Here is a 19352-nt window from a genome sequence, read left to right on the forward strand (position 1 = left end):
GTCCCTGCACTCGAACTACTGTGAGGAAGTAAGGTGAGCTGTCCAACCCCGCCCTCGTTGGTTTGGTGAGGTGGGTTGCATGCATGCAAATTCCCTCGGACTACCCAGGCCAAAAGGACCGCCAGGGTGGGTGAGGTGGCTGGGTATCTGAGCTTCGCAGGGTGAGGGGGTAGGAAGACGCCAATGAGGGTTGCAATCGCATGATGTCATTGGGCGAAGGACAGTTGGCAGAGCAACCCCGGCCTCAGTCCCTCGGGCCCTGGTCTTGATGCACAGAGCAAGCTTTGCACGCAGCACAGCACCCTCGTCGCGATTAACGGCCTCGAACATGGGCCAGAATCTGTCTGAGCCGTTGAAGTGCCTGCATCTCGCCGGGGCCTGTCGTAGCTTCTGTCCCATCTCCGCGCGCCCCTTCAATTTCTTGGTGCGCTTGTCGGGCGAGGGACCCGAGGTCACCCCAAACTTCGTCCGTGTAGCTCGTAAGCACATCGTTCCAGCTTTCCATCCACATGGCTCTGGCTTGTTGCACATCTGCGACGCCAAAATGCTGCAATAATTCGCTGGGATCGTCTCCATTCAGAAAATGGGGCTGGAAGTCGAGGAGGGAGGTCCAGTTGGAGGCAGTTCTTCCATGGGCATCGTCGAAAAGGGCTCTTTTTAGCGACAATTCTTCTTCTGGGGATATATACGTCTGCAGGTCGTCATCATTCACGTCAAACCCATCCAACTCGAGAGAGTTTAGTAGATCAACAACGCCTAGGCCGTCGTTGGCCTCTTGTATCTGGAAATCGGACTTGATGCCTGATGAGAGAGGCATGTGTTGAGTGTGTTCGCTGACAAGGACGATCCCAGAGTTGCTTTCCTGAACCTCGGCTGATCTCTGAGGCTGAGAGGGGTCATCGAGAACCGCTTGAGCTTGAGCATCCATGAAGTCTTCATACTGCTGTCCACCAGCGGTGGATAGACCTGTTGCCGAACCAAAGCCCGTGGCGGTGCCGGGGTTCGCGCTGCTTAGACTGCGATACGTAGCAGTATCTCGGTGGCTTCCGGAGCCCTGGGCAGAGTAGGAGGAAGTTCCGGGTGAAACTTTCGCTCCCGTCGTTCCGTTACGGATGGTTTCGGTGGCAGAGGAAGCTGTCAGAGCGCTGCGAGAAAGGCTGGCCGCAGATGCCGTGAGGCGGGATGCAAATGAGGAGTTGGGCGGTGTATTTCGGTCACCTTGCTGATGTAGAGCTGTGCCATCATCAGGCGCCGTTTGGACATCGGAGGGAGGGACGGTGGAAGCTTCTTTGCCCTTGCCCTTGTCTGAAGGACTGGAGACGGCATCGCGACTATTTTGCTCGACCATGCTGATAGGAGTGAAGAAGAGGTGTGTAGTGGGCGCTTGGGGGTTCAGAATGGCAACTTGGGCTCAGCGAGACAAGAGGTTGGTGACATGATATTGCAAGTGCGAGATGAGGGGGATCTAAATGTCTGGTATGTATTCGTGTGTTACACAGAGACCGAGGTTCATGCCTGCCGTGGGCTTCTTGTGTCGTTGATGTGCCGGCCATGGGCCGTAGCTAAGGTAGGTAGGTACCTTGAGCTTGTAGAACGGATAAGGTAAGGTAACCTAGGTAAGGTAGGTACGAAGTACCGTGATTAGGTGTATTCTTTGCGTTCCAGGTGATAAACGGTACCTAGGGTACCTACCAACAGTAAGGTAATGGGCACCAAGTGTGCGAATTGACCCGGAAGCAGTTGACGTCTCTTCGGCAATCTCCATTCGGCCGGGCTCTTTGGCTGCACATGTGAGCCCCGTTTATGAGTTGCGTACGGAGTACTGTACCCCAACGCAGCTGGCAGCTTCAAGCTTCTACTAGGTAGATATTCACCATTCCACTTACGTAGTCGTGGGACGCAAGTGGGGGAAGCACGGGGCGGGGAATCAGAATCACAGTCAAGAGGGGCGTCTTGAACCCCTCAATACCTCGTCGGGGCAAGGCAACATGGCCGAGTGGTCCAAGGCGATAGACTTGAATTATATATTGTTCTACATCTATTATCTTCGGATGCGCAGGTTCGAACCCTGCTGTTGTCGACTTTTTGATTCACGACCTACTGAATCATTTCTGTGCCCCTCTCTGTGTCATTTGAGGGACTTGCCCGTGAATGTTGAGTGATACTTACGCTTTTGTCAAGATTATTTATGTAAGCTACTCTACCTAGCTATCGTTCCGTACATGGGACATACATCGATAGCGGCACATTACGGATAAGTAGGTATCCGTACTTACTTACTTTACTTACCCTACTCCGTACTGGGCGAACCTAGGTATGCCTCCAACCCAATCGTGCCACCCACCTCAGACTAAGTAAGGTAAGGTAGGTACTCTGCCCCTCCCCGGTCCCGTCAACAACTGTCTACTGAATTCCAGGTCGACCTTGGGTAGGTAGGGAGTACTCCTTGGCGCGTAGGTACTTCGATATCCAATCGTGATTCCCGCTGGATTCCTATGTTGACCCTCATCCCGCCCGCTCTCATGGCAGCAGCCACAAATCGGAGCTCGTTAGGTTGGGTACGATAATAACCAATATAGGTACCTTACTTTACCCAAGGCACCTATAGCAGACTGCAAGAGGCACTCTGCTAAAACACTTTTTTTATATATTAAAATAGAAATCGTATTTTACGGTTACCCTACTACCTAGAATAGGGTCTAGACTAATATAATAACTTATAAATAGGGGTTATAGAGATTTATAGCTTAAGAAATATTTTAATTTTATAATATATTAAACCGTACGGTAGTATATAAAATCGCGTAATATTATACCCTAATATAAAAGTTTTTCTTTTTTTTTAAATTTTATTATAAAAGTAATTACTACTTTTTACCCTTTTATAAATAAAAATCACTTTTTATTTAAGTTATTAAACTAATAGCTCGCTTATAAATATTATAATATAAATTTATAATAATTTCTAATCTTTATATAAAACGTTACCGAACTAATTAACTTTATAATACCTTTTTATAAAGCTATTTTAAAACGACCGATTAATAATAATACTTATATAAGCTCTGCCCTTTTTATGTAATAAGAACGTATAAATATATAAGCCTTAATATTAATAAAATCTCTTTTTATAAGCTTAAAAAAGCGGGAATAAAATATTTAATAAATAAAAAAAGAGCTAAAGTAATTATTAATAATTAATACCTCTATTATATTATATAATATATTTTTTTTTAAGAACGAACTTAACGGTTTCTAAGTAACGAGTTATATTAATATCTAAGTTATTAAGAAGTTTATTAAAAAAGTTTAGTTTAATCGCTTTTAAACGTTTATTTTATATTAAAATATAATATAATTTATTATTTTATATTTTATAATAAACTAGTAAATTCTTTTAATAAAGTAAATAGTATTTCTAATTAATATAAAAAATCCTTATAATATTTTAGAATATTATAAAGTAATATACGAAGCTATAAGTTTAGAGAGATTTCTTTTTAAAGCTACGATCTTATATAAAAAAGATAATTACTAACTTTTTATTATTTTTTAAACTAAAATTAAGTTATTAGTTATTAAACCTTAATTAGTAAAGAAGGGAAAAGGTCGTATAAAACTAATTATAACTAAAACTTTAAGCAAAACGACGTATAAAAATATTTTAAAAATACGGCTTTTAATAAATATTAATATTAAATTAATAATAAAAATTAAAGAGGAATTATTAGTTAAATAAGAAAAGGAGATTATTAAAAAAGAAGTAAAAGCTGAAAAAAAGGTTAAAAAAAATAAAAATAAAATAAAAAACGAGATTATAATAGTTTAATAAAAAAATAAAGTTTATAATAATAAATAACTTAGTATATTATAAAAGTAAAAACGAGTATTCTCGTTAATAAATAGTTTAGAATAAACTATAATTATATTTATAATTCTTTTTTATCCTTAGTATTACTTATAATTACGAAGTTATTTAATATTTTAAAATTAATTTTAAAGTTTTCTAATCTCTATTTAACTTATATAATACTACCCCATAGTTTACTAAGTAAAATAACTTTTAGTTAGAGCTTATTATATATATACTACTTTAAATAAATAGGAAAATATTAATACGTTTTAAAATAAGGATAATTAGCCTCGCTAAACTTCGTATTTTTAACTAATATAGTTAGGGAGCCCTTAATAATTAAAATATAAATCTATAAAATAGCTTAAAAAAGATATACGTTTAGATTATTATTATTCTAAATAGTGTTTAATAGTTATTAAACTTAGTTTTAGTTAATTAACTATATAAAGTTTTATATAGTTCGTAATATAAGTTAATAATATAGTTACTATAACTAATTAAAAATAATATAAAGGCGACCTTTTTAATAATAAATTCGATAAGAGTTCTAAATTTATATAAAGTTAATAAAATTGGAACGAATTAGTAATATATACGTAAATAGAAGTATAATCTAGTTAGAGAGTATATTTATATAGAATAGCCCTTAGAACTTCTAGCACGTATAGCTTTAACGAGGTAATGCGGGATATTCTTATAAAGAATATAAAAAGTGAATATTCATATAGAAGCAAGAATATATGAATATAGGGGAAATAAGCGTATATAAAAGAGGTTTTTGTAGTAAAGAGAGTAATATAGTTGAATTACTATATGAGAAGTTGCTTGCTTAACGAAAGGTCTAGGTAGGCAAATACACGCCTATATATAGGCATAAAAACCTCCTACTAGAATATTCCATTGCTTATTAATTACGATATAATTAATAAGCGTATACGTAAGTGAATGCGTAATTGTAGTACGTAATTCCGCCTCGAGTAAATTCCAGATTATTCAGTTACTTTCCAGTACTTTCCATTGCTCACGTAAGCTTATATAAGCAGTATTGCTTACCTAATCAATACCTATAATAATCTACAGAAATCGTAGATTAATATGGTATATAGTTTGCTTACGTAATATTGATAATAAGGCGAATAATAAGGTAAACAAAGTTACCTTTGTAACAGAACTTAAGTAGTTAAAAATATTTTTATAAACGTAAGTATACTTATATATACTAAGATATATATTACTTACTTATTAATATACTAATTTATTTTAATAAAGACGATTTTATTAACTTTTAATTTTAACGTTATAAATACTTTTATTAAAGATCTAATAATTACGGAATATAATTAGACTTTTTATTATTAAACGGTATTATAAAAAGTAATAATAAATACTAAATATAAAGACGGTTTCTTTCCCTTAGTCTAAACGAACTCGTAATAATATAAATCCCTATTATTAAATAATAATAAAATATTATATAAGTATATTCCGGGACGTATAAGTAAAAACCCTTATATAGAACTATATAATAAACTATAAATAAGTATTAATATTAATATAGATCTTAAATCTAAATAATAAAAGCTTATTATATATATTTAAAAACTAAATATAATTTAGTTTAGGAGTCGTAAACCCTTTATAATAGTACCTTATTTTACTTAACCGATCTTAAACTTATTATAAAAAGGTTTTATAATATATAAAATAAAGTTTATTTTAGTTAATAATATAAGCTTATTAATAAACTTATATATAAAAATACTCTCTACTGTACCCTTTAGTATAATAAGTAACTTTTAGTATATTAAAAAAGAACTTTTTTAATTATTATCGTATAATTACGAGCTATTTTAGTATTTATTATTACTAAAGCTAATTTTATTAATAAAGTATTAATAATCCTATAGCCGTAATTATAAATCCTTTAAATTAAAGTTAAAAAAGGATATTTTTATTATTTAAGTATTATTAAAAAAATAATTCTTAGATATAAATTAATAAATCCTTAAAAAAGACCGTACGCTCTTCTTATTATAAGTCTTATTTCGTAAGTTAACGTTCGAAAGTTTATTTTATAATTTTAATATTAAAAACTATAAAAATATATATACTAATTATATTATAAGTCTAATTACTCTCTAACTTTATAATAATTATCGTTCGATATAATAAAAAATTAATACGTAATCGTATTATTTTAAAAAAGTAGTAATATATAAAATAAGAAACTAAGAAATAAATTTTAAATAAGGGGTAAATATTTATACATAATTATAATAATATATAGGGGTATCTTTTTATTTATAAGGTCTTATAAGTATATATAGAAATATAAATACTTATAAGGATCTATAATACTAAAAAAGATAAAAAAGTATATAATAATAATATATAATAAATAAAAGTTTTATAATTTTATTAAAAACGTTAAACTTTAGGGGGAGCCTTTATATAGTTAGTTATAGCCTTTTATAAACTAAACTAAGTACGTATACTCTAGTTTATAATTAATAAGTACCTTATAACTCCGTAGGGGCCTTATTACCTAAGTATTAAGCCTAACCGTATTATATCTTAATATATACTTATATAAACTCCTATATTATATTATATAAAAATATTAAATTAATTACTCCTTACTTAGAGTTTATATAAGTTAATAACGCTCTTTATAATTTTATATATTATTATATATACCCTCTTTATTATTTTTAGCTTACTCAGCTACTTATTTAAGGGCTTTTATTATTATATAAAAATATATAGCGGGGATAGTACTTAAAGACTTAAATAGAGCGCTAATACGGACTTTATTACGACCCTTATAATTATAACTACGCTTAATAACTTTAATAAGTATATTATAAGCTAATACGAACCGTTAATAAACTATAAATAAATATAAAATAGTATAAAGTAATGTATAAATAATAACGGGAGGTATAATAAGTATATACTTATATATAATAAATATATAATTATAATTAAAATAGCCCTTATTTATAAAAATAGCGTAATTAATAAAATACTTTTATTAGCCTTATAATAAGCGTACGACTTAGTACTAGTTTTAGCGTCGTTATATACGATTATTTAGATAATATTAGTAGCCTAAGTACGAGTTATAATAATATCTAGAGGTATATAACGGCTATTTTTAATAATTTTAAAATTAAGCTTAATTTAATACTAAGGTTAGATTATATAGGTTAATATAATAATATTAAATAGTATAAGGTAGTATATACTAACTTATATAATACTAAAGTTATAAATTTAATAAAAAATCTTTAAAAAAGAAAATAAAAAGCCTATAAATAATATTAAAATCTATATAATAAAAAAGCTATTATATAGAGGTATACGTATTAATAAAGAAGTAAGAAATTATTTTATAAAATATAAGGTTATTAAGGTACTACGTAAGTTAATATATAGGGACTATTAGGAGCTATATACTTTTAATACGGGCTAGAACGCTATATTAAGCGCTTATTATAAGTATTATATAATATATACAATTATTAAAAAAAGGAGTATCTTATACGAAATTATTAGTATATATACGTAAATAGTTAATACTAAAGAAAAAAGTAAATAAAAAGAATTAAATTATAAATAGGTATATACGCATAATTATACTTATAATTACGCGTATATTAGCCTAAAAAGAAGCATAATTACTAATTAATAAAAATTATATTAATAATTATATATAAAATTGCCTAATTATACTTAATTAATATTTCCAATTAGTAAATCGCGAATATTATACTTATAATTACGTATATAATTAAGTAATAATAATAAAAGTAAAATAGAAAAAAGTATAAAGTATAATAAAATAAAATATAATTATTAATAAGTAACTATAGGGGCATAAGTAGATTACTTACCTTATTTAAAAAATATTAAGTTAGTTAAAAAGAAAAAGAAATTAATTAGTAATAGAAATTAGTAAGGAAGATATACCCCTTAGCTACCCTACTTTTACTAAGTAGCGTAATTACCCTTATATAACTATTATTACTTATAGTTATAAGTAATTCTTTATAATAATATATAGGATTTATTATAATATTTATTTATATATATAAAAAAGTTGCGCTATTAATGCCTTAAATTTATGGTAGCCGTAGGTCTATTAGAAAGAACGGTTTTGGCGGAGTGCCTCTTGCAGTCTGCCGTAGCACCTTACCTAAGGTAGGTACCTGGGTAGGTCGCAGTGGACGGGAGGGCAGCACCGGTACCTTACGGCGCCCACCTACCTTATCCTGCTACCAGTGCCATCGATCAGTCAGCCCGGGGTGTATGGAATACAGTACGGATTGGATACCTATCCGTACCTTAGCGAATCTGGAAGACCTGGAAGCAAATCAAGCCCACGCAACATCCCTCTCTCTCTACCTTACCTTAGCGTCACCTCTTTCTATCCCGTCCACCATCACTCCACCACTCCCACCTACCTACCTTACCTACCTGACCTTACCTTCTCACCCCAACCTCAACCTTGCGCAGTCTGCACCCTGCTCTCGCCTACCCGCAATCTGCGCCGCGATACCCCCCCTCCATACGAACAACGTGCAAGCCCTCGACCAACCGACTTTTGGTCTTCGCCGTCATCAGAATATTCAACCGTCCCAGCATCCGAAGCAATACGCCTTTGTGCAAATCCCTGAAGCATTTCCACTCCCGCTGCCGCATACGCCAAACACCACGCACCTACCCTTCCTTACCGCAGAGCCTTCGAGCTACGGGCCTCCCTTTTCAACCCCTCGTCAACTACGACCCGCCCGATCTATCTCTGCCTCATCCCAACGACATAGAAACCACTCGCCTGCTCTTCGTCCGCAATTGCCTCTCGCACTCCTCCACTTTGCCTGCGTGTTTTTAGGTCCCTCTTCTGCGCACATCATCGCAGTTACTCTCACCTCAGCACCAACCCACGCTCTTCGCGCCGTCCAGCTCGACTGTCGTGTGGCCCATCTCAGCCCTGTCCATATTCTCCCAGCGCCGAGAGACAACCTCTCTCTCTCTCTCTCTTTCCGCACCACTAAAGCTCGCCCCTTCATTCGTCTTCGACATACCCCGCCACCTCGCCTCTTCCGCTCGTCCATATCAACATCTACAAGTCCATTTCTTAGCCCGTACAGAACTGGTCTGCAAACATGGTGGACAGCGACACGAACTCCCCCACGTGGAAGTTCACCCAGTACGTGCTCTTGCTCCTTGGCTCCATGTCTTCCTTTCCATTATCCTCATCTCGACTGCCCCGCCCTCGCCCTTGCTGGGATAAGTGCTTACGCTACGCAATAGGTGCTTTGGAGACAAGGGCGATGTGGAGGACATCACCGAAGGTAAGCTGCAGCCCGCAATCCCTTGTCTGGCGACCACTACCGCCGCTACTATGGCAGGTTCTGTCGACTCTATCGTCTGTAGATCTAACCCTTTCTCCCAGCTGATATCATCTCAACGGTCGAGTTCGATCACACGGGTAACTATCTCGCGACGGGAGACAAAGGCGGCCGGGTCGTATTGTTCGAACGGAACGAAACGGTGAGCGAAACCTGGCATTCAAGTGGAAGGCGTACTCTTCATTCTTGACCTTATGCTAATATTCTTGAACAGAAAAAAACATGCGAGTACAAGTTCCATACCGAATTCCAGTCCCACGAACCCGAGTTTGACTACCTGAAGTCGCTGGAAATTGAGGAAAAGATCAATAAGATCAAGTGGTGTCGTCGACAGAATGCATCACACTATCTGCTCTCAACAAACGACAAGACGATCAAGCTATGGAAGGTATTCGAAAAGTCGCTTAAGGTCGTTGCCGAGAACAATCTATCCGATGACTTGACTCCCGCAAACCTCGCTGGCGGTGGGGGTGCTCCGAAGCAGTCACCTGCGCATCGCTTCAAGAACTCTGAAGACCTCATCATGCCCCGCCTGACCCATCATGACACCGTCGTTGCCGCCGTACCTCGCCGAACGTATGCAAATGCCCACGCCTATCACATCAACAGCATATCCGTCAACAGCGATGGCGAGACATTTATCAGCTCGGACGACCTCCGCATCAACCTCTGGAACCTGAATATCCAGGATCAGAGCTTCAACATTGTCGACATCAAGCCTGCAAACATGGAGGAGCTGACTGAGGTTATCACCGCTGCCGAGTTTCACCCTCTTAGCTGCAATTGGTTCATGTACGCAAGCTCCAAGGGCACCATCAAGCTTGCCGACATGCGCCAGAGTGCTCTCTGTGATAGCCACGCAAAGCGTACGTACTGCGCTTCTCCGTCTGAACTCTTTGCGATCTGCTCGACACTAACATTTTGTCATCGATGTAGTCTTTGAGCAAGAGGAAGATCCGTCCTCGAGGTCGTTTTTCTCCGAAATCATTTCCTCCATCTCAGACGTTCGATTCTCCTATGATGGTCGTTACATTCTCTCTCGCGATTACCTAACGGTGAAGATTTGGGATATCAACATGGAGCGACAGCCCGTCAAGACGATTCCCATCCACGAGCACCTGCGTCCTCGGTTATGCGATACGTATGAGAACGACAGCATCTTTGACAAGTTTGAGGTTGTCTTCTCAGGGGATGCCAAGAATGTCATGACTGGCAGCTACAACAACAATTTCATGATCTATCCTTCAGACCCCGACAAGGAAGTCGAAGTGGTGCTGCAGGCCGACAAGTCTGCCTTCAAGGCTAAGAAGGTTGGCGTACCGACACCCATCAATTCGTCTACGAGCCCAACCGCAACCAATGGTGGCAAGAAGGGAGGTTCCCGTGCTGGCAGTCCTGCTGCTGGAGCCGGTGGCCAGGGCCAAAGGATGCGCAAGGAAACCGATGCCGACCAGATCGACTTCAACAAGAAGATCCTCCATATGAGCTGGCATCCATTTGAGGATAGCATCGCGATTGCGGCAACGAACAACGTAAGTCCTTGGCCGCATGACGATTCTCTTTCCATCCCTGGAATTTGGGGGTTGAGTGGGCTGACTTCTTTCATAGCTATTTGTCTTCTCTGCACTATAAGGATGCATAACAACCGAAGCCCTTGAGCACTATGACGAGTGAGGACACTCATGCTCGGACGAAGCACAGCGACACAGTTGGACGATGTGGATCGAGGCTATCGCCTCCTACAACCTGGAGGATTTGGTTGACAGGAGAAGATGTCTCGGGTCTACGTCGCAGCTGTGGCCTCTTGATACAATCGCCGTCTTTGCCAGACTTTCGAATCAAGAGGCCAACTCGACCAGTAGGAAAGAGTTTGCTGGGTACTCGGGACCATCGAAAAGTGCTTGGGGAGAGGACAGTGGTGAAGGAACACGTGGAAGATATGGAAGAAGCACTAGGAATAGATGGACCCGACCATCGTGTCACGTCGTCACGGTTATCAATGCCTCTCTGATTTCTATAGTAGAATTGGAGGCAACGAGATTCTCGCCTGTTTTGAGCATATGGTGACGTATGATGGTAAGCCCAAGTACACGAGATGCAGTATCCGAGTGTCGCAGGTGTGCACTGCGGAGGTTATTGACATACCCTTATACCTAATTATCCAAGGTAACGGATATTTCACCTACCTTTCTGAGGGTTCCCTAAAGGCTACTGCTGCAATTTGAACATGAGAGGACGGTGCTTCCTGCATGCGATTCGACAATCATGCAGCGACCTGATGCCCAGATGCTGTCATTCAAGATTGGTCCCACGGCTGTGGTTTGTCCCGTTGCGCAAGATTTCGATTTCTTAACTTTATTCCCCGAAATAGATCTGTATCAACTACCTACTACCTAAGAACTCGCACTTATCTATGCAGGTAGGTGAAGTTGTGTGGGTTGGGTGGCTTGAGGTACCTAGATTGGTTCTCAAGGGATCTCGAAGATCCTGTCAGGTCCCAAGCCTACCTAGCTAGGACGAGGGAATCGAGCAAAGTATGGATCCTCACGCAGGCACGCTGAGGCCATCTTTAGATACCTGACCCAGGTAACGAAAGGTACGGATAAATAGTCGTGACGGAGGTGTGTTAGCAAGCGTATTAAGTAGCACGGCAAGAGCAAGTGGAGCGGGGCATGTTGCTTGAGGTAGCCGCCCCAACCTGCAACCGCTGGCTCATTGACTTCATTGTACAACTTTGATCATAACCCAAGACTACCTTACCGCTTGAGGTAGTAAGTGAAGCCTCCAACTTTGAGAGCATGAGCGGAAAGCCTGGGTGAGGGCTTCAGCTGGATCCAATGCAAGGGAGCATGTATCAACTCCAAAGTGAATTCGAGTAGAGGCTCCTAAGGTCTGTCAGGGACAAGTGCCGTAAACTAGGTAGCCTGGTTTCCCAAGCACCCGACCCCCATCGTGAAAGTCTTCATGGAACCATAAAACGACTGGAGAGACTGATAGACACAGACGTGGTCTTTGATGGAAGTTTGGGGCGGAGCGGAGTCCCGACACAGCCCGGGCAGCTCAGATCCCAATTGCGCCACTGTCATTGGCCGCCCTCGCCCTGATCTGTCCTCTAAACCTTAAGGTAAAGGAGGGTACCTTACTAAGTTACTCCGTACCTCGTACCTGGTTCCTGTCCCAGCTGTACCGGCGTCCCAGTGTCTCGGACACGCAGCACGCTGCGCGCCGCACCTTTGCAATTATACTTTGAACCCCCCCCAAAAGTCTAGTCCAATCCTTTCAACTATTCGCACGCAGGCTTCGAGCAGCCTCAATGTCCTCTCCGGCGACTACTCGACGACGCGGACAGCCGAAAGGCATCTCATCGCCTCCCTTGGAGAAGATGGATTCTCCTGCTCGGGGTTACGATGACGATAAGACGGTCGATCAAGCCGCCAAAGGTTCGGCCATGAATGGACATGCTTCTAGCGAAAAGTCCCTGCAGACTGCCGGTCGCATAGCCGCCGGTCTCTTTTCCCAATGGATCACCGTTGGTGTTATGCTTGGCCTGATTTTTGGCGGCTGCTGCTCCAATGTTGGTGAACCTATGCTCAACCGACCGTATCAGAGCTACAGACATGCTGACCTCACTGTTTAAAGGTGTATGCCTTGGAAGCTATCATCAAGTAAGCACTGCTCCCATACTCCGGCTTTGCCGTCAAACTTCTGAATGTTTGCAGTTGCTAATCGTGCCCTTTCCCTCCAGGGTCGAACCTGCAAGTGGTATGTCACCATGAACCCCGCGCTCTATAGCCCCTCCTGACAAGTTCGTGTGCAGGAACCCTCCTGACGTTTGTCCAATTCCTCTTTGTCGCTGTCACCGGCTACTTTTCCCAATTCGATCGATCGAGACCACCGCTCTTCTTGCAGCAGAACAAGGTCCCTCTACGCCGCTGGATCATCAATATTGTGCTGTTCTTCAGCATCAATGTGTTGAACAACCATGCCTTCAGCTATGACATCTCCGTTCCTGTGCATATCATTCTTCGGTCCGGTGGAAGTATTACAACCATGGTTGCCGGGTCTCTTTATGGGAAAAAGTACTCTCGCATACAGATCGTGGCTGTCGTTCTCCTGACATTCGGTGTCATCACCGCAGCGTGGTCGGACTCGCAGTCAAAGGTACGCAAGCGTTGCCCAAATCCTGACGGGCTCTCTCGTTCTAATTGCTGTCCAGACCTCTTCAAAGGCAATCGAGGGGAGTGGCAAGCCCGCTTTTGGGACCGGCCTCGTTGTGCTGTTCGTGGCACAGGTCCTTTCCGCCATCATGGGTCTCTACACAGAAGAGACGTACAAACAATACGGCCCCCATTGGCGAGAGAATCTCTTCTACTCACACCTTTTGTCACTACCGCTCTTCTTGCCGTTGGCGCCATCACTGATCCGCCAATTTCGAAGACTAGCAAACAGTCCGCCTCTATCACTCCCCATGGCGCATCTTCCCGGCCTTGGCCTCAAAGGAGACGTTGGAGATGGTCTCTTCAAACTTCAAGTTCCGAGCCAACTTGCCTATTTGGTGACAAACGTCGTTACCCAGTACGCATGTATCCGGGGTGTAAACTTGCTCGCTGCCGTGTCCTCAGCATTGACTGTCACCATTGTCTTGAACATTCGCAAGCTGGTCAGTCTACTTTTGAGCATATGGCTTTTCGGGAACCGCTTGGCTGTGGGGACTCTAGTCGGGGCAATGATCGTGTTTGGAGCTGGAGGCCTATACTCATTGGATTCCAGAGCTAAGACCTCTAGGGTGCAAAAGAATGTGGGTGCGAAATAGAGCTAGAAAGTTTAGACAGTCACTGGACGGACTTACACATCCGATTCAGAGATAGAAAACCCTTCCAAGAGACTTCCAGACATCCATACCTATGGTTGTGTTCAACAGCAGGCGTCTGATTGGGGAACCAGCATGGTTGATGTTTGTACCTCTCGAAAGTGGCCCACCGACATTATGACTACAATCTTTGACTCATCCGGCGAGCTTCATGACTTGGTTATACCTAGACTATTGAATGGTAACGACCTAGACAGGCAGGGTAGATGCCCGTAAGTCAAAGACAAGACTGGTTCCATAATATCTTACCTGAGGGGCCAGAGACATAGGCATAACGGGTAGGTGCCCTACCTTAGGTAGGTATATGATAGCCTATCACCGTGGTCGCGGTCAGTGGCAGCTTAGGACCCCGCCGCGGTCACGAGTCGGAGGTCGGAGCCAACCGCTACCCCTCCACCACCCGCTTAGGTATCCATTGTCCTCTGGTTCTTATCCCACTTTGGAGTGCTAGTGCATGCGATTACCCGATACTGCGATAGCTCCTGCATCATAATTCTGCCGTTGTCTCTGGGGAATTGCTGGATCTTTGTTTTCTTTTTTTCTTTTCTTGGGGGAAGGGCTCTACAGAACTCCACGGTAGGGTTCAACACGCTTCTCAATATGGCTGGTATGTACTCTTTGAAGCCTCTTCCCCCAAACGGATATGGTAGTTTCAATTCACGCTGGTAAGCTACCCCTCATTCCTCATAAAAGGCCAAGTTCTTCTCCCATCCTATAGCGTATAGCTTCGTGCTTCGTAATGTGCTGACAATTTGCCGTAATCAGACACAAGCCTTGTTGAATCCAAAAGACCCGACGTCCGCCTCAACCTCCCCCAAAAGAGGCCCCACGTTCTCGCTCCACGATGGTGACGCCGACTCTGACGGCGAATTGGGTGCGCTGGACTCTCGAGGCGACAATAGCTCCGAGGGGTCAGGGGGGCAAACTCCCGGTGATGCACCCGCGTCAGATGCAAACCCTTTGTCGCCCCATGGCCAGGAACACGATGGAGCGAGTCTGCAAGACGGCATGCTTCCTCGGGACCTCCCCACAAGGACCGCCTTCTACGACCCTGTTGCGGACCGCCAGATGAGCCAGACTGACGCCAAATTGTTTTACCAACGTAGCCAGGTCGGTCAGCTGAAGACGGGTAGTGGTGTGTGGTCTCAAGGCCATGCGACACCCCACGGAAGCCCAGTCATTGTCGGCTCTGAGCATCGTGACGTTTCTGCCGGCACTCGGAATCTCGACCATCCGATGGACTCATCTCCCCTAGGTAAAGGACAGGGCCAAGTGAGAGGCAAAGCTGCGGCACACGAAGAAATGATGCTGCCGGAACCGACGCAGCAGCAGCAGCAGGCTGCCAGTGCAGAGCATTTCTCGCCTCCGCGGAACCAGCCTCTTCACGAAGTCGACCCCAGGCTTTTGAATAGTGAGTTCAGCAATCTGGGCCTGGGCCACGAGCCTGGCCCAAGTATTGGCATTACGAACCAGCCTGCTGCCCTTGGTGTTGCTGCCTTTTCAGATACCGATCCGCACATTACGGCCGAGCTCAGTGCTATCTCGAAGAATATCCAGAGCATCATGGACCTACGAGAGAGGTACATCGGACTTTCTCTCCAAAGGCCTGATGACAATCCTAGGGATGATCCTACTTGGTCGATATACCCACCTCCTCCCCAGCCAGCTTGGGGAGCCGAGCACGCAAGAGCTGCGGTTTCTGTCGAGCATACCACTAGCAACGCCAATAGCTTGAATGGCAGCATGGTCTTGCCATCATCTGCCACAGCGGCAAGTGACCACACAGGCCGTCGGGCACAGGATTCCGAAGCTAAGCCCACATCGAAGAAGCGGAAGCCTGGCCAAGACATTGGAGAAGACTTCGATATGCAGGACCTGCTCCCAGTCCCCTCCGCCGACAAGATGACGTTTAAGCTTGACGATAGTGGTGTCTATCAAGTATTCGATGACGCAGAGGCCGAGGCGAGAGGAAATCCGGTTATTCGGGTTCCTACTATCCGAGAGTTTTACATGGACCTGGATCAAATTCTGAGCATTTCCTCAGACGGACCAAGCAAGAGTTTCGCATTCCGTCGACTCCAGTATCTCGAAGGCAAATTCAATCTTTACGCCCTCCTCAACGAGTACCAGGAGACTGCGGACAGCAAAAAAGTCCCCCACAGAGACTTTTACAATGTGCGCAAGGTTGACACCCACGTTCACCACTCTGCTTGCATGAACCAAAAACATCTCCTGCGTTTCATCAAGAGCAAGATGAAGAAGTGCCCGGACGAGGTTGTGCTTTTCCGCGACGACAGGCACCTAACTCTAGCGGAGGTGTTCCAGAGTATCAACCTCACCGCATACGACCTTTCCATTGACACTCTAGATATGCATGTAAGTTTTTGTCCTGGGGCCTTTTTTTTCTTGATACGTTCTGGACCTAATGACTAATACCTATCGAAAGGCGCACACGGATTCGTTCCACAGATTTGACAAGTTCAATCTCAAGTACAACCCAATTGGCGAATCCCGGCTTCGTACAATCTTCCTCAAGACAGACAACTTCATCAATGGCCGCTATTTGGCAGAAATCACCAAGGAGGTCATTGCTGATCTTGAATCGAGCAAGTACCAGATGGTTGAATGGCGCATCTCCATTTACGGAAAGTCCCTTGACGAATGGGATAAGCTTGCGGCCTGGGTTGTTGACAACAAGCTTTTCTCCCACAACGTACGATGGCTCATTCAGATTCCTCGTTTGTACGATGTGTACAAGGCCAGCGGGCTCATGGACACTTTCGAACAGGTGGTCAAAAATGTCTTTGAGCCCCTGTTCGAAGTCTCAAGAGATCCCTCGAGCCACCCAAAGCTGCATGTCTTCCTGCAGAGGGTGATTGGGTTCGACAGTGTCGACGACGAGAGCAAAATTGAGCGGCGCCTGTTCAAGAAGTTTCCCGTGCCTAAGGTTTGGGACTCGAAGCAAAACCCTCCCTACAGTTACTGGCTTTATTACCTGTTCTCCAACATGTCATCGCTCAACGCACTGCGCCAACGTCGGGGTTTCAACACGTTCGTGCTGCGACCACACTGTGGTGAGGCTGGTGACAGCGAGCATCTGGCTGTGGCTCTCCTTTGTTGCCACAGCATCAGTCATGGTCTCCTGCTACGCAAGGTTCCGCTTCTGCAGTACATTTTCTACCTTGAACAGATTGGCATCGCCATGTCGCCGCTGAGTAACAACGCTTTATTCCTTGCTTATGAGAGGAACCCGTTTTACCAGTACTTCCGCCGGGGTCTCAATGTCTCGTTGTCGACGGACGATCCACTTCAATTCGCTTTTACAAAGGAGCCTCTCATGGAGGAGTACGCCGTGGCAGCCCAGATCTACAAGCTAAGCCCTGTGGACATGTGTGAACTCGCAAAGAATTCAGTCAAGCAGAGCGGCTTCGAAAGTGCGATTAAGGAGCAGTGGCTTGGACCCAACTTCAAGCTTCCGGGCAAGGCAGGTAACGCCATGGTAAAAACCAATGTGCCTGATCGCAGGGAAGAATTCAGATACCAGACCCTGAGAGAGGAGCATGACATGTAAGCATCACGGTAGCGGAACTCCGACCAAGATCCAGGAGCATGCTAACGGGTAGTAGGCTTCACAAGTACATCAACTACGGTGCCAATGAAACCTCTGACTCGGCCGTCACAGCTGACCAGCAGAGTGTGGCCCAAAGCATCATCGGTGGACACCACCCAGCAGTGCAACGCGGGCCGGCCAGCGCGGGTGTTGACAGTGCCGCGGGTAACGGAGGTGGCACGCAGACAGCGGTGGGAGGACCCAACAGCGCAGCGGTCCTTGAAGATGATGTAGTTGCCTCCCCTGCCAGTCTCGCACCTTCTGGAGAAGCGTCGTGGTCAACTGACGGCCACACCTCGGGACGAGATCCTAAATTGTTTCCTGGTGTTTTCAGCCGGGGTAGAACAGGGAGCAGCCAGTGAGGTGACTGGCTGCGCTGACGTGGTGAAAGAGATGGGGAAAACAATCTGAGTCCGACATGGCGGATTGCAGATCGGAGACAAGGTTAAGGGGAAGCATTGGCTAATGCATTAAGATACCTGGATATAAGACATTTCTGCGGATATTCACGAAACCATTCATGTGTGCGATAGTGAGTGATTTGATCGCTTGTTCAAACAAGGTGAACTGCCATGTTGCGGAGTGTTTCGATCTTCGGCCCGCAGTGATCTTAACCTCATGAGCCAGAACTACCCGTCTCCGACAAGGCCATGGGACAGATGTCCACATTATGAACCGCTCTCTGTGGCAGTGTTCCATATCGGGCAGCGAAGCACGGGGGAGAGCCATTCGGGCCGCAGAGATGAGGTTCACTGAGCTTAGGGTGCCTCGAGGCGCAACACCAGGCATGGCACATTCCAATTTGAGGAAGGGCGTTGCGGGATGTAAATATTGTCATGGAAAGGTTATCATTGCGTCGAATTGTATCACAATGAAGAAACATGCAATGAGGAAGGTCCATTGACATTCTTCTGCGAAACAACATGGATAGAGTACCTATGCTGAGGAACATGCGCGCCAACCTGACAGATGACGCATGTGTATGTGTGTATATGCATCTACCCGTATTTTCGAGTCTTCCGGTATGGGTGAACAGCCAGGTACCTGCCAGGTTTCTAACAATGACGGCGGCAGTGACGGATAACGGAGCCCCCCACCCAACTTTGCCTGCCACCCTGATTAGGTACAAAGTACCTCAAGGTATCTTCATCTTCCACCCTCCCCATGGCGCTGCTCGCAGTCCAGCTCAGCACCCAGAGCGTACCTAGGTAGGTTACCATTGTCATGCTCCACACCGGGCCAGTCTCACTCAGCGTACCGGTTCCAAGCCCAGCTCCTCCGGTTCCTAGTGCCCATGTATCACAGCCACGACACCTCCACCATCATCGCATATGGCAATAATAGTGTCTAACGGATAACCGCAACTACCTGAGCACCCGCCACGATAATCACGTCTCCATCTCCCATTCCACCTTCTACCTTCCACCGATACGCCTTTGCTCGGTCAAGGTACCTTATTCCTTCAACCACCATCTTGCCTATCATATTAAATCAACAATCAATTCCTGTGGTACTGCACGAGCTGCCAAATCCCTGCAGCCGCAGTTACTGCCAGTCAAGCTCAACTCGCCTTCATTCATCATCCGTACCCACGAACCCACG

General features: G+C 43.4%; 3 protein-coding genes and 1 non-coding gene across 4 annotated transcripts; 3 read left to right on the forward strand and 1 right to left on the reverse strand.

Annotated features, from left to right (window-relative positions):
* Window positions 1-313: 313 nt before the first annotated feature.
* On the reverse strand, window positions 314-1348 carry CLUP02_12551 (uncharacterized protein; the record flags this gene model as incomplete). Its single annotated transcript, XM_049291515.1, has 1 exon — window positions 314-1348. One exon carries the CDS (start codon window positions 1346-1348, stop codon window positions 314-316), a length of 1035 nt encoding a protein of 344 aa, XP_049148660.1.
* A 634-nt stretch (window positions 1349-1982) lies between these two features.
* CLUP02_tRNA216 lies at window positions 1983-2080 on the forward strand. Its single transcript has one exon. It is a non-coding gene; the product is annotated as a tRNA-Ser (tRNA).
* A 6944-nt stretch (window positions 2081-9024) lies between these two features.
* CLUP02_12552 (protein phosphatase PP2A regulatory subunit B) lies at window positions 9025-10902 on the forward strand (the record flags this gene model as incomplete). Its single annotated transcript, XM_049291516.1, has 6 exons — window positions 9025-9068; window positions 9173-9213; window positions 9315-9412; window positions 9485-10136; window positions 10207-10802; window positions 10879-10902. 6 exons carry the CDS (start codon window positions 9025-9027, stop codon window positions 10900-10902), a joined length of 1455 nt encoding a protein of 484 aa, XP_049148661.1.
* A 1681-nt stretch (window positions 10903-12583) lies between these two features.
* CLUP02_12553 (AMP deaminase) lies at window positions 12584-18112 on the forward strand (the record flags this gene model as incomplete). The annotated part of the gene is made up of 8 exons (XM_049291517.1): window positions 12584-12844; window positions 12910-12935; window positions 13016-13032; window positions 13088-13431; window positions 13499-14068; window positions 14906-16516; window positions 16587-17707; window positions 17767-18112. The coding sequence occupies 8 exons, from the start codon at window positions 12584-12586 to the stop codon at window positions 18110-18112; spliced, it is 4296 nt and encodes a 1431-aa protein (XP_049148662.1).
* Between the last annotated feature and the right edge of the window lie 1240 nt (window positions 18113-19352).

Source organism: Colletotrichum lupini, chromosome 6 (genome assembly GCF_023278565.1).
Source record: "Colletotrichum lupini chromosome 6, complete sequence".
NCBI classification, from domain to species: domain Eukaryota; kingdom Fungi; phylum Ascomycota; class Sordariomycetes; order Glomerellales; family Glomerellaceae; genus Colletotrichum; species Colletotrichum lupini.